General features: G+C 46.5%; 1 protein-coding gene across 3 annotated transcripts in view; it reads right to left on the bottom strand.

Moving 5' to 3' along the window:
• ADCK1 (aarF domain containing kinase 1) overlaps positions 1–12,677 on the bottom strand; it is an 81,267-nt gene extending 68,590 nt beyond the window's left edge. For 2 of the 3 annotated variants that reach the window (XM_061463725.1, XM_061463727.1), the window contains exons 1-3: positions 12,531–12,677; positions 9,326–9,463; positions 4,715–4,798 (exon numbers count right to left, since the gene is read on the bottom strand). In XM_061463725.1, the coding sequence (XP_061319709.1) occupies positions 4,715–4,798; positions 9,326–9,451 (210 nt within the window). In that variant the 5' untranslated portion in view covers positions 9,452–9,463; positions 12,531–12,677. Of the gene's footprint in view, positions 1–4,714; positions 4,799–9,325; positions 9,464–9,699; positions 9,790–12,530 lie in introns of those variants that run through there. The other variant, XM_061463726.1, reaches the window with a different exon arrangement.
• Between the last annotated feature and the right edge of the window lie 327 nt (positions 12,678–13,004).

Raw genomic sequence — 13,004 nt, 5'->3', positions numbered from 1 at the left:
GTCATCAAGCCACCAGCTGGCCCTGCTAGTAGCTTTTTTAGACATTAGTGTCAACCATACCTTTTAGATGAAGAGATATCCTGGGGAGCACATAATAGGGCAACCAAACATGATCAGCTTGGGGACTGGGGATGGGCTGCAAAGGTCTTCACCCCTCTTTTACTGTTTCCCATTTAGCTTGGTGACAGAAAGTCACTGCCATGTAACGACTATTCTGTGTCTCATTGGGAAGTTCATTTGCTTCTTTTCTCCCCATGTCATCACAGGCAGAAGCACTAAAACAGCCACATGTGGGTGTAGAACAGCCCACAGACTCCATTTACAGTTGCCTTTTTGAAGGAATACCATGGAGAGCTCTTGGGGATTTCCCTGTGCAGATGCAGTCCACCTCCATCATGAAGAAACTATTTTAGGACATCACTTCCTATTATTTATGGCACACAGTGCTATGGAACCACGAGGGAACTCCAAACACACAAGCTATTCCTTTGGTCTAAACTACCCAGAAACTGTAGGTTATTTCTGAAAAGCATATGCACACATATACCTACTCCTTATCATTCCAGGATCCCCCAGCTTCACTGGGAGAAGCTCATTTGGAAACACCCACCCAACCATGAGAAGCAAACACAACATCAGGAATACCCTCCAAGGAGCAAGAAATCGTATTCTGTATAACGATGGCACAGAGTTACACCTTTCAAATATTTGGCCAGATACTGACAGCCCAATAACCATGGGTTTGAATGAGAACATCTTCATTTGGTTCTCAAAAGGAAGGAAGTTAATTAACCTCCCCAAATGTCTTTTCCCTGACAAAGCAATTCTGTAGCCAACAAAGTTAATTCAAGAATGGATTCCCACTGTCGCCCAAGACACCCTGACCATGGATTCTTTCTTTTCTTGCTGTCTCCCCTCCATAAAAAAAATACTTGTACCCACATTCACAGCAGTAACCTTTTGTCTTACAGAGGAAAACAACAAAAAAATGCCCTGCTCAAGATTTTCAGCTGTGGCCACTTATGCTAAAACCTGCAAGATGGCCGACCCACTGCAATCCTCTTACTAAATTAAAGACAATGGCTCTGAATCCCATTGATGCCAGCCCTTAAACTGCGCATTGTGAGATACCTCCTGACTGACTGCAGGATCAAAAGAAATTGATGCCAGCAGTATAGGAAGTGTCAGCCAAGGTGGTACAACAAAAGAAACCCTGGAAATGTCACAGGGTAGGCTGACTTGAGGCTGAGGAGATAAAAACCCAAGGAGGCACAAGTATGTCGGAGGAATACAGCCCTCTACAGAATAAAATGGTTTGCTGAGAAAGCAATAGGAAAGAAAATGCCACTGAGCATGCTGCTCTCCTTCCTCCTCTGACCCAGTACAAAAAGGGGCAGAAAGGCAAATAAATGTCCAAGCTTACATGCAAAAAGACAGCCAGAATCATTTAATGAAGCAAAAGTAAAGAAAGTTACTATCTCCTCTAATGCTCCTGACACCTACAGACCTACAGACATCTGATGACCTGGGGCTAACTATGGCTACCACTGCCTTGACAAAAGTACACCGGCACTATCATCATATGCAGCAGAAGGGCAGACACTAAAAAAGAATCCTTAACTTAGGAGAAAGATCAAGTTACCTATGCGGTCCAGCCTCCAGTGGTGAGATGAAGCAACTGCTGGGACAGAGATAAAGTCTGACCACTTAAGCAGGTTTATTCCTTCTACAGGTAGGGTCAGGAATGGGAAAGATAATACAATCTTTCCTCTTGGCTGTTGCTGAGGAAGGGTTGTGAATGCCATCAGGAAGGTGAATTCTCACATCTCCTGGCTAACAGGAGAACCAGAGAAAGGCAAACCAATCCCAAGGACACACAGTGAATTCCCAGCTACTGCTTCCTGCCTCATAGTGAGTAACAAATCACACCCAATCTGCTGGCCATAAAAAGGTGCTGAGAACAGAGGGGCTGAGAGCATTAGCATCAAAAGTGGTCCGTGGGGGACAGAAAAATTGAGTAATATTGAAGATAATCCCTTAGAGCTAAGGAGGAACCTGGCTAAAAGCCCATGGGGAACCCATTTCCTTCTTAATCTGCTTTGCATGTAATTGTTTCCTATAACTATGTCCCTGTTTGGCCCTGACAGGCTCAGGGACTGGTGCTACCACTAAGGCTTCCCATCTCTCCTCTGAGGATATGGGTAATTTAGAGTCTCCAGTTTAATGGCTAATTCATGGAGAGCAAGTTAAGCATTATTTGCACTGGAGTAGCACCCCCCAGTATGCTGACTACAAGGAAGAGATGCACAGAAGTGTTTTTCCACTCCCAGCTGCAAGCCTGACCCAGACACACATGCAGCTGCTCAGCGGATCAGAGGCACAGCAGCTGCACCCAGACCTGCTGGCACTATCCACACTCCCAGGGGCACCAAACCCATGCTTCATAGAATCTCTCCTCCAGGCACAGCACCAAAAGTGAAGCTGGGTATCAGTAACCAATTCATACACACAATCAAAACCCCAAACTCTCAGCATATGAAGAGGAGTTTAAGCTGGCCTCACTGGAAGGACAGAAAGCAAAGAGAGTACAACGAATGGCTGAGAACACCAGAGATCTATCCAGGACAAAGGCTAGTAGAAGCAACATCTGGATAAGTATCCTTCACACACAACACTTACTTGGAGGGGCATTCCCATCCTCTTGGCTCCATCCAGTGACTAATCTTTAGTACCAACTCCAATGGGACAACTTCTTACAAGTCATCCTGGACTAGTCTGAGACCAACAAAATCAGCTCCCCCAGTGTTAAAATTGCTGCAAGATGGTGAAGACCTGATTGCCATTCACTTAGAGCTGCACTGAGATAAAGGGTTTGGCATGCAATTGCCCAAATACAAAAAAATTTCCCATGCCAAACTGATGCTTTGCTAGCACAAGCTCTGCAGGGATGTTGCTGAGAAACCCACAAGTGCTTTCACTATCAGGCTCAATGGCGGCCCTTCATTAACATCTGCCACCAGCAGGACAGGCCTCCACAGGCCAAAAAGTTTTACTAACTCATGCTATGCCTGCACCTACTTCCTCCTATTTCCCAGCTCATTCCCTTTCCTGCAGCCAAAGGCTAGTGCTGGCCATGCCATAGAGTCCTCATGTCATGCTGAGCTTGCCACTGGCTCAGTCACGCACAGAGGCTGACTCAGCTAGTCTTTGGCTGCCAAGCAGAGAGAGCACAGCTCTGTGCAGTGCCAGCAAACAGGGCCCCTTCTGGCTGGCCAGGGCATGAATTGACAAACCATCACAACCTGAATGACAGAGGTTAATGAAGCCATGGAGAGACACGGCAAAAGGTCAGGAATTTGCAATGGCTACTGCAAACTGCTGCCAAATGACGAGCTCTCCACAGCACTAGTAACTCCATAACTTGGATGTTGCTCAAGAAAGCTACAAGCAGCCCTTCTGCAAACCACTTTTCAAAGGCACATGGCAGAGACATGGGCAGATGGAAAGTGAAACTCCAGACTCTATCACATCTATCTATACATCTATCTGTAGTTTATGCCAGGGCATCAGTGCTCTCACCTGACATAGGGAGCTACAACAGAACAGCTTAGCATCTTTCGACAGCAGAGGATAAGAACAGTTCAAAGGAAACTGTGACAGGGGTTGGATAATCTTCAAGGCCCCTTCCAACACAAACTACTCTATGATTCTCCGAAACCACTCTGCAAACTATCCCAAATACTCTTGAGACCATACTGATAATGTGGATTTTCTGCCACAGGAATACTAAAGCATGCTAGAGCCCAATGTCACCAATTTCTACACAGCCCACCACTGTTTTCAGCTCTGGAGTTCCTCCAGTCTGAGTGTCCCTGGAGAGCACCACCCCATGTATTTCAACATCACCAGTGGCCTAAATCCTACAAGCTCCAAGAAGAAAAATGGGGTTAAAGACCTTACTTCAAACATACTAGGCAGACTGACCTAATTTGGCACAAGCCATATTTCCCACTCCAAAGAGGCCTTGAGCCAGAATAGCAGAGAGACCCTGGCTACATACACCACATGCACTCAACTAAAGCCCGGTGTCACTCAGCTCAAGGTTTTGTAAGGCTGTAGGCAGGAATGAAAAGCGCACCACAAGACTGAGAAGAGCAATAGCAGCGCCCATCTTCCTTCTTACTAGAAATGCTTTTTCCACTAATGTAAATTACTGATATCAAAAACAACGTGTTTTGCAGAGATGTACAATTCTTTGCCCAATTGTTATTGCTTAAGAGATCTGCAAACCTTATTCATGCCTATTATTTCCCCTCCAACACACACACTTAAATCCCTCAACCTTCATGTTATGGCCATTACCAAACAAAAAGCGCAGGAAAAGAAACCTTCTTCCAGGCCCCTCTCAGCAGCTGACCTCCACACAACCAGTCCAGGCAGCAAAGCCCAAGTGCATCTTACTCCATACACCAAGCACTTTAATCTCCAATGGATGTAAGTGGCTACTCTTGACAAGGGACCTTCTCCAATAGGCAATGCAAGTCCTGCAAGAATCTTATCTAATATGCAGCACAGTTTGCTGTCAACAATGTGGTAGAAGGCATATTGAATTATTAACCTGATAACCTGATGGTCTGCTTTACAGCAATGGCTTTGGCAACACACGTGTGCCTTGCAGAGTTTCCAAGGAACACAATCCAGTGCTATCACCTACCTGTGATTTGAGGAAGTTGTACTCCTCTGATCCATACGGGACACTCCGAAGAGAGGTGAGGTAGTCATAGGTGATAAGCGCCGTCTGCAAATGAAACCAGAAATGTTGAGCAAGTTCTGGAGTTATCAGAATAACAAAACGTCTGTTAAGGAGAAGATATGCAGCTTAGGCTCCCAAATTTAGGCCCCACTCCATAAGTGAAGCTTATGGTAACAGACTTATAAGAAATTAAATTAAAATACTTCAATGAACATTTATAGAAGGCAGGGCAGGGACCTCATTGACATGTAGCTATTAAAAAAAAGCAACACTTGGCATTCCTACACTATCTCCTATTTGAGAAGCTCAAAGCATTTTCATAATCTCTGAACAGCACCTTACACAGCATACTCTCATTCTCAGTCAGCCATCTAGGGCTTTCACAATAAGGTCTGCTGCTAGTAACAGAGGTCACGCAGACGTTGTTTGTGCCCCATGAGCTATCCTACACCTCATCTTTGCACCTCCAACCTGCCTAACCACACTGGTGCACACTGAGCTTGGTCTAGGTAGATGGCTCAGCAGGGAGCAGAGTGCCTGGATACAAGCTCACCCATTAGCACAGCAGCAGTACTTTTGGAATACTCAACTGCACAAAGGACTAGAGGGCCAAAGGTTCAGTTACCTAATTACAAAGTACCAACATGGGGATCCAGCTAAACATGTTAGCTAGATGCAGCCACAGACACTGGAATCAGATTCCTAAGTGCCTTAATGATTTCTGAAAATGGATCAGTTATTTCACAATTCTGCCCCATGATTACAGTTTCTCTCTTTCCAGAGTCTGAATGCCAGCAAACAGAACAGAAACACAGGTCATGTTTACTGAGCTTAGTTGGAGGTAGAGAGGGGAATGTACATCTAGATAAGCCTGTCCCCTAACCTGATGTGAACGTCAAGATCCTTGCCATAAAGTCAGATTTCTTACAGTCTCCCTACTGAAGGGGTAGCATCCCATTCTGACACAGGTTACTAGCCCCACCTTTCATCACAAACATGCCTAGGAAGGGAATAAAGTACAGTTGATGTATAGTGAAAGCCAGGGAGTAATGGGATCAAATTTGGTTTGAGACAAAGTCACTGGAACTGACAACAGGGAAACATTTAAAAGCTCAGAGATACATATAAGAGGGTAAGAAGCTGGGAATCAGTTACAGCAGACACACTCCCTCCCTGTGCAGGTTGGGTTTCTCACGTTTCCAGTTTTCTGAATTGGAAACTGAGCACAGCAAATTTTTTTCTGGCTTTTGAGGGTCTCTTGCCCCTGGTCAGCTCAGGAGCTGCACAGCTTTCAGAAGAAAAGCTTTTCAAAGCATCATCACAACCTCAAAAAACAACTTTGAAGTGCAGGGAGGTTCAAATCAGCCTTGCATGAAGGCTTGAGTTGGTTCTTATTTTATCTCTCGTCCACAAGGGTAATTATCACCTCCAACTTAAAAAGAAGCAGCTAACAGATTGGCCTGTATTACAGAGGAAGAGGGAATTAATTAAGCAGTTGCTAATTACATCACAATCTTAAACACTAAATTAGTATTATGATGATCCTGATAGGCAACTCTGACATTGCCAAATCCCTGCTACTGTCTGAGATGTATTCCAGCTACTGCACAGAATGTTCCTCCCACATACCCCAAACAGCTGGGATACCCTCAAAGATATACGGCAAACGCACAACTGCTCTACCAGGTTTCTGGTTTTCCCAGAACACAGAAACTACCTGAAACATGATGCTGTTGATGCCACTAACTTCATTCTCATCCAAGACTAGTGCTTGTCATTTATGTTACAGTACAAGACTGAATCTCGGAGACATAAAAAGACCTAAAAGATCAACCAGTCTCTCCTCTTACAAATGTCAGATTACTTCTTTAAGTGATCTCATATCCAGTCAAGTGTAAAATGTCCCAAGGACTTGGGCTTCCACTTTTTATCAATAAATTCTCAACACCTTACATTCTTCCACCACTCCTAAAACTGTCCTCGGGTCTTATCAAGTCATGGCACAATGTTCTCTTTGAATAGTTGCCTACCCACACATAAGCAAGAGCCAGTTCCCCAAATTGAGGCTCAAGAAGGCATTTCCTGCTACTGCACTTCATCAAGCTTCTCAAGCAAGTTTGTGAAGGACTACTGAAGCAGCATGCTTAAAATGTAAGCAGGCTCAAATCTTTCTAATCAAACTCAGATCGAATCTGACTGGAGTCTTGTAGTCCTATGTCAGGTTTCTTGACCTCCATGTGTTCTTTTCCCCAGGCTTTTCTTTCCTTTACCACACCATAACTTAACTTAAATTTTTGTGTCTGCTGCTGCTGAATTTAGCTCTTAAAAATTACAGCTCTGTAAAATAACAGCCTGCTTTTGCCTGGCTATGGTCCAATGATTGAATCAAGCATCCAGGTAAGAAGCCTGGACAGGGCTAGACTGAAGGACAAACACTTCAGTTCCATGGACATGACACCAATATCCAAAGTCACTTGTTTGCTAGAGTCTCAGCTTTCACTTAGAAAAAGAGAAAGCTTGAAAATTTGCCCAATGAAGTTGTGGATGCCCCATCCCTGGAAGTGTTCAAGACCAGGTTGGACCAGGCTTTGAGAACATGGTCTGGTGGAAAGCGTCCCTGCCCATGACAGGGGGTTGGAACTAGATCATCTTTAAGTCCCTTCTAACCCAATCCATTCTTTGATTCTATAAGAAGCTGAGCTTCTTACAAATCAACATGTCTGATTGCTCTATTGGCTTCATCCAGTCCATGGCTAAGAAGGGAGAGCAGTTCGGGCTGCCAGTGCCCAGATGAAAGCTAACCTGACATTCCAACAAGGAGCAGACCCCAGTCTGGGAAGGCAGAGATCACTGGTGCAGCAGGACTGAATAATCTCTCAGAAGCGACCTAACCATACAGAGTTCTATATATGAGAAGGAACACAGAATTCAAAATGAGACAGAAAATTCTTGTTTGAAAAGTATACAGACACACAGATCCAAACACATGCTGCCATCAGCCACAGAAGACTCAGCACTCGTAACTTGGTTTTGGGGACCACTGCTTGTACCTATGGATGCAGAACCCTCTAATGAATTTAAGAGCAAGGCCAATGAAGTGCTTTACAGCCCATGACTTGTGTTCCTTGAAGGCAGAGGATGTGAAAGTCAAAGATGTCTAGCACTTAAAGCAAATAAAATCTCCTTTCCCCTACTTCCTTTTTATCAGGAAAGTAATGTTTCACGGTCCCTCAAAACACAGACCAACTACACAGCTTCATCATTGCACACTTCTCACTTATTTTTGTCTTAAATACAATACAGCCACAAAACAGTGGCTCCAAGAAAGGCTCAGAAATACTGGTCAAGCTGACAGAACTCAAGGGCAGATTGGAAAACTCGAACAGCCTGAATAGGAGATCCCCCTCCAGTCACAATAAGCTGCCGTCCCTCCCTGTGTCTCAATTTCTTGTGCAATAAAAACGAGACAGCTGCTTCAAGCCACCAGGCAGCATTGCCTTATGGTTAGGGACAGAGCATGAAGTTTAGCACCTGTTAGGTAAGAAGGAAAGATTACAGTTTGTATTTATGCCCTCACCCTTTCAAAATAAATAATCATTTTTCGCAACAGTTCATGGTGCAGCTTGCACATATAAGCAGCACAGCACCTGAGCCAACCCACAGGGTTTGTTTCGTATTGTATCTGTGGTTGGGAGCTGACTCCCTGTAAAACTCATTAATAAAGTGCTTAAAAGTCATAGAACATGCAGACTGACAGCTGCTTACCACTGAGGGTCTGTAAATGATAGAGATCATGGCCTGAAGTGACAGATGTATAATGCAAGTGAGGTACAGGGAGACTGACAGCCCCGCCAGAGTCTCTGCTCTCCTTGTTCCTGGCTGCTAATGGATTCATCAGTGAATATCCTCGAGAAGGCAGCAGTAACCTGTTTGGCTGTCAATCTCCACCACAGGTTTTCTAGAGCAGTGATCAACACAAGAGTGAAATAACAGTGTGACAGGTAGATGTAGCCTTTATTTTAACAAAACTTGAAACCAATCAAATCTCAGAAGTACATCATCACACCTCCTAGCTTTACCTTTGCTTTGAAAACAATCCTCAAAACACCTGTGGCATATCAGTGCAACAACCATGATCCTTAAAACAGAACGTTGCAATGTAAAAAATGGCACATGGATATGAGAGTTTGAAGTAGGTCATTGTTGAAGGCAGCAGGACACCGCACCTGGGTGACTGACTTTGAAGGGTGGCTGACAAAGATGTGGGGGGCAAAGTGAGCCTTTGCTCTGAAGGTCCCACCCTGTCCAGGGAAGCAGAGACAGTTCTCTGCAGCCTAGCATCTCTGTTTCTTTCCAAAACATGCAAACAACAGCACTATTCCTTACATGTTTTCACCTCTTTTCTCTCCACTGTGTCAACAACTTGAAGAGCTCCCTATTGACCTTCTGATTCCAGGAGCCAGCTGCCAAGTGCAAATGCAGAGAGGGAACGCAGGAAATCACAAGTTATTGTGAACTCCAATTCCCTTACCACCTAGGAATCTTCCTGCACATAACTAGGGTGAAACTTACTGTGGCAATGGTTCGGCCCACACGAACAACTCCAAAATCACTGGGATCCAGGAACTTGTTTCCAAACAGATAGATGCCAGAAGCAGCTGCTGTCAATGAGGCAAGTTTCAAGGCCCTCCGTGCCATCACCAATGAACCCTGAAGAGACACAAAATAGCAACTGTAACATCTAAGAAAGAGGTAGTGATCTGATGCCTATAGCCCCAAGGGACCTGACGAATCAAGTTTTAATTGTTCCTTTGCTAATGATGCATTGCTAGCACTGCCCCCAGTCAAGAGCTCAATCATGCAACAAGCAAATACAAGCTGCTCTGGCACCATTGCTATTCTTAACAGTGTCTACAATCCACAAACTCAGAAGTAACTCTCTGCACCTTGCATACCCACAACAAAACATTTGTTCATGCTCTCAAAGCCTTTACAAGTAGAAACCGGTAGACAGAAAGAAGGGAGCAAAATGAGCTCACCAAAAGTCAATAGGCAAATGCAAATGTTTGGACCATGTCAGTGTACACAGACTGCAAGGAGATAATAGAAGATATAAAAAAGCAGGGTTTAAAAAGAGCTCATCTTGTAACATCAAGAGCGCCAAGAATGGGTTGGAAAGTCTGCCAGACTACTTGTGAAAGAGCTGCACTACTGATGAGTGGTGGGGGAGGAGGCAATGCATCCCTGGAGGTTGTGTGTAACTCCAGCAGACAGCTGCATACAACGCAAGCAGATGGGGGACCTGATCAGAGGGACCAAGCAAGACTTGTTCTCTCATCATCACCACCCCACTTAAGTGCCAGGCAGGGACTATACTAGCAGAAGGGACATCTGCAGGGATCAACAGCCTGATCCTGGCTCTGTCACAGGTCCAGCACAGGCCTGGGGTGAGACACTTCTGCCTTCTCTCACTTATTCATTGGGAGGCAAGGGTGGGAAACAAACACATTTCCCACAGTAAACACTTTGGAGCACTGCATTCATTGCTTACAGTATATAAAGTAAACATGTAATTCATTACATCTGATACATATGTCATGATGCTTTATGTCACTTCAGAGGATTCAGATCTGAAAAAAAATTTACAAGTTAGGTATATCTTTCTTTTCTTTCCCTTTGGCTGGTACTGGATAGAAAACATGACTGACCATTCTTTATGCTTACACCACAAATCAAGACTTCACCTACTCCACAAGCACCTTTGACAGAGTGTGGGGTTTTACCCCATCAAGATGGAGTCCACTAACCCTTACACTTTTAGACTTGATTGAGAAACTCTGACTTCTCACTGTGAACTTTTAGCAGGGTCAGTCTTGCTCATGCTTTTTCTCTCAAAAGCCTTGTAACAACAAAACACGTGCAGCGACATGAGCCAAACCTTTCAAAAACAGTTTACAAGAACACAATCAGCAAAATAGGCTAACAGAACACAGGAGACCTCTGTATGTGAACCTCAAGATAAATTTTATTATTTCCTTTTATTTCCTTACAAGCCCTAGGTAATTTTGAGGCAGAAAAGCTGAGATGTATCTGTCAGCACCCACCAGAGCTGCCTAGAGCACCACAGTGCTTTCTCCTATTGGAAGGGGCAGTTGTCTGATCAGGACTCCTCTGAAGCTACAATCAAACTCAAGAGAAAATATACCTGGCCCCTTGGCTGCAGAACAATGAACACACACTTCCTCCCCTCCTCCCCCCCCCCCCAAAAAAAAACCTGCCCTCTATCCCCCACCCCCCCCACACTAAAATTCTAGAAATGCTAGGGCTTTTCTCATAGGCCTGATGTCCTCTGACCAGAAAGGAAATCTCTATTGTATCCTCTGTCACCTTCAAAAGGCATTTTCTGCAAGGTGTTTTAATTAAATTTCTGCTCCTGGTATGCTTTTGTAAAATTTCATTTATTGGAAAGTGAAAGATGCAAACAGGGACATTTTTTAACACAGAAAATACAGCTCACTCTTTCATTATTTTTTCCTTCACTTTATTACTTCACATTCTAAAAGAACTTTCCTTCACATACTAAAAGAACATTTACCTGAAAGTAGAATGCAAGTCCATCTGTTCTTTCAACTTATTCCTACCTGAAGCTATAATCTGCAGTTCGTGACATCACATCTATTGCCATACCCGCCAGCTGTACATCATGAACAGAAGATGGGAACTTTAGGTAGCAAATAAACAGGCAGAGCAGCAGAGCTCTTCAGCAACAAAGTTCCTGCTTTCATGCTTAATGTGTTGTACCAACAAAACGGGAAGAATTTAAATCCCTCCAATATAAGGTACAGAAATGGAACTGTCAGAAATCAATTGTATTTTAAAGTTTTGCATAAGGTGTCGAGGACTCTTTTCCATGTAAATGAGCCACTGCGGCATCCCTAGGGGTATGCGTCCTAAAGACGCTGTCAGCTGCAAAATACGCCCCAGATGTCACTGCCTCTCGCTAGCCAGGCCTGCGCAGATCAGTCACCTCCAGCTGTTCTTTCACCTAGGTGAGCTAGCTCCTGCGGCTTCCACACAACTGCACACCCTCCCCCTTCTTCACAGCCGGGAGCCGTGCTTCCCCTGTTCCCACTCGGGGCGGCCGGGACGGACTTTACGGGTCGCAGGACGGGAGGTCACCGGTGTTCTCCCGGAGGTGACCCCCTGGAGGCCCGCCTCCGCCACCATCCCAGGCCTGTGACCGGGCCCGTGCCCGGAGCACCGCGCTCTCCCGATGCCCGGGAGCACCTGGGAGCGCTGACCACCCCCGAGATCTGCGGGCACCACGCACCCAGGGTCGCCGCAAAGCCTCGGCGAGGTCGATCCGCCCTCTGCGGCCACTGCCGCAGCAGCGCGGCCCAAGGTCTACCCGTGAAGGACGCGAGAGGCCGGCTCCGGCCGCTTTTAATACTCCTTCAGACGTGCCCCGCCGCGCCTCGCGGAGCACGCCCGCGCCCCCCGCCGCTCCCTCCTTCAGGAACAGCCCCGACCCCGCCGAGCCCCGCGGCGACAAGGCCGCTGTCCCCGGGTCCTGCGACTGCGGTGGGCGACCGCCCCTGGGCCCGGAGCCCCCCGTCCGCCGGCACCAGCAGGGGTACACAGGGGCCGAACCGAGCCGAAGTTCCCGAGGCCGCAAGCGGTGGGAGGGCAGCGAGGGCCCCCGTCCGGCCCCGCCCGACCATCCGCAGCCTCCGCCACCGCGTCGACCCCTCCGCCGGCTTCCGCAGCCGGCACTTACCGCCGAGCCGGCACTTCAACTCCCGCGCGCCCAGCCGTCTGTTGCCCCCTCCGCCTCGCACATGGTACACCCTCTCCCGCGCGGCATGCTGGGAAATGTGGTCTCCGGCCGCGGCCGCTGGGACGGCGGGGCCGCGGTGGAACTGCAAGGGGCGTCCCCTAGGTGAGCCACAGCCAGGCGACGCTGAGCACCGGCAGCCCCTTAAAGGGCTGCGCGGGCCCCAGCTCCTAACGGGACGGAAGGAGGTGCAGGGGCAGCACTCCCAGTTCGGAGTGAAGCAAGGTAACATGGCATCTGCTCTGTCAGCGGGACTCCCAGCCATGCACGGCTGCCGAAGACACATCCTCGCTCTTCGCAAAACAGTCCCAGGCTTTATGATACTTCAATTGGTTTTCAGCGTTTTCTCAATGAAAGCCCTGTAGCAGAGAGAATATATATATGCATGCGTACATGTGTATATCTATCAGAAATCAT

The sequence above is a fragment of the Pezoporus flaviventris genome, unplaced genomic scaffold, assembly GCF_033815535.1.
Source record: "Pezoporus flaviventris isolate CSIRO_AGI_PZ_B2104156 unplaced genomic scaffold, CSIRO_AGI_Pfla_v1 ptg000036l, whole genome shotgun sequence".
NCBI classification, from domain to species: domain Eukaryota; kingdom Metazoa; phylum Chordata; class Aves; order Psittaciformes; family Psittacidae; genus Pezoporus; species Pezoporus flaviventris.
This window is presented reverse-complemented; position numbering and strand designations above follow the sequence as displayed.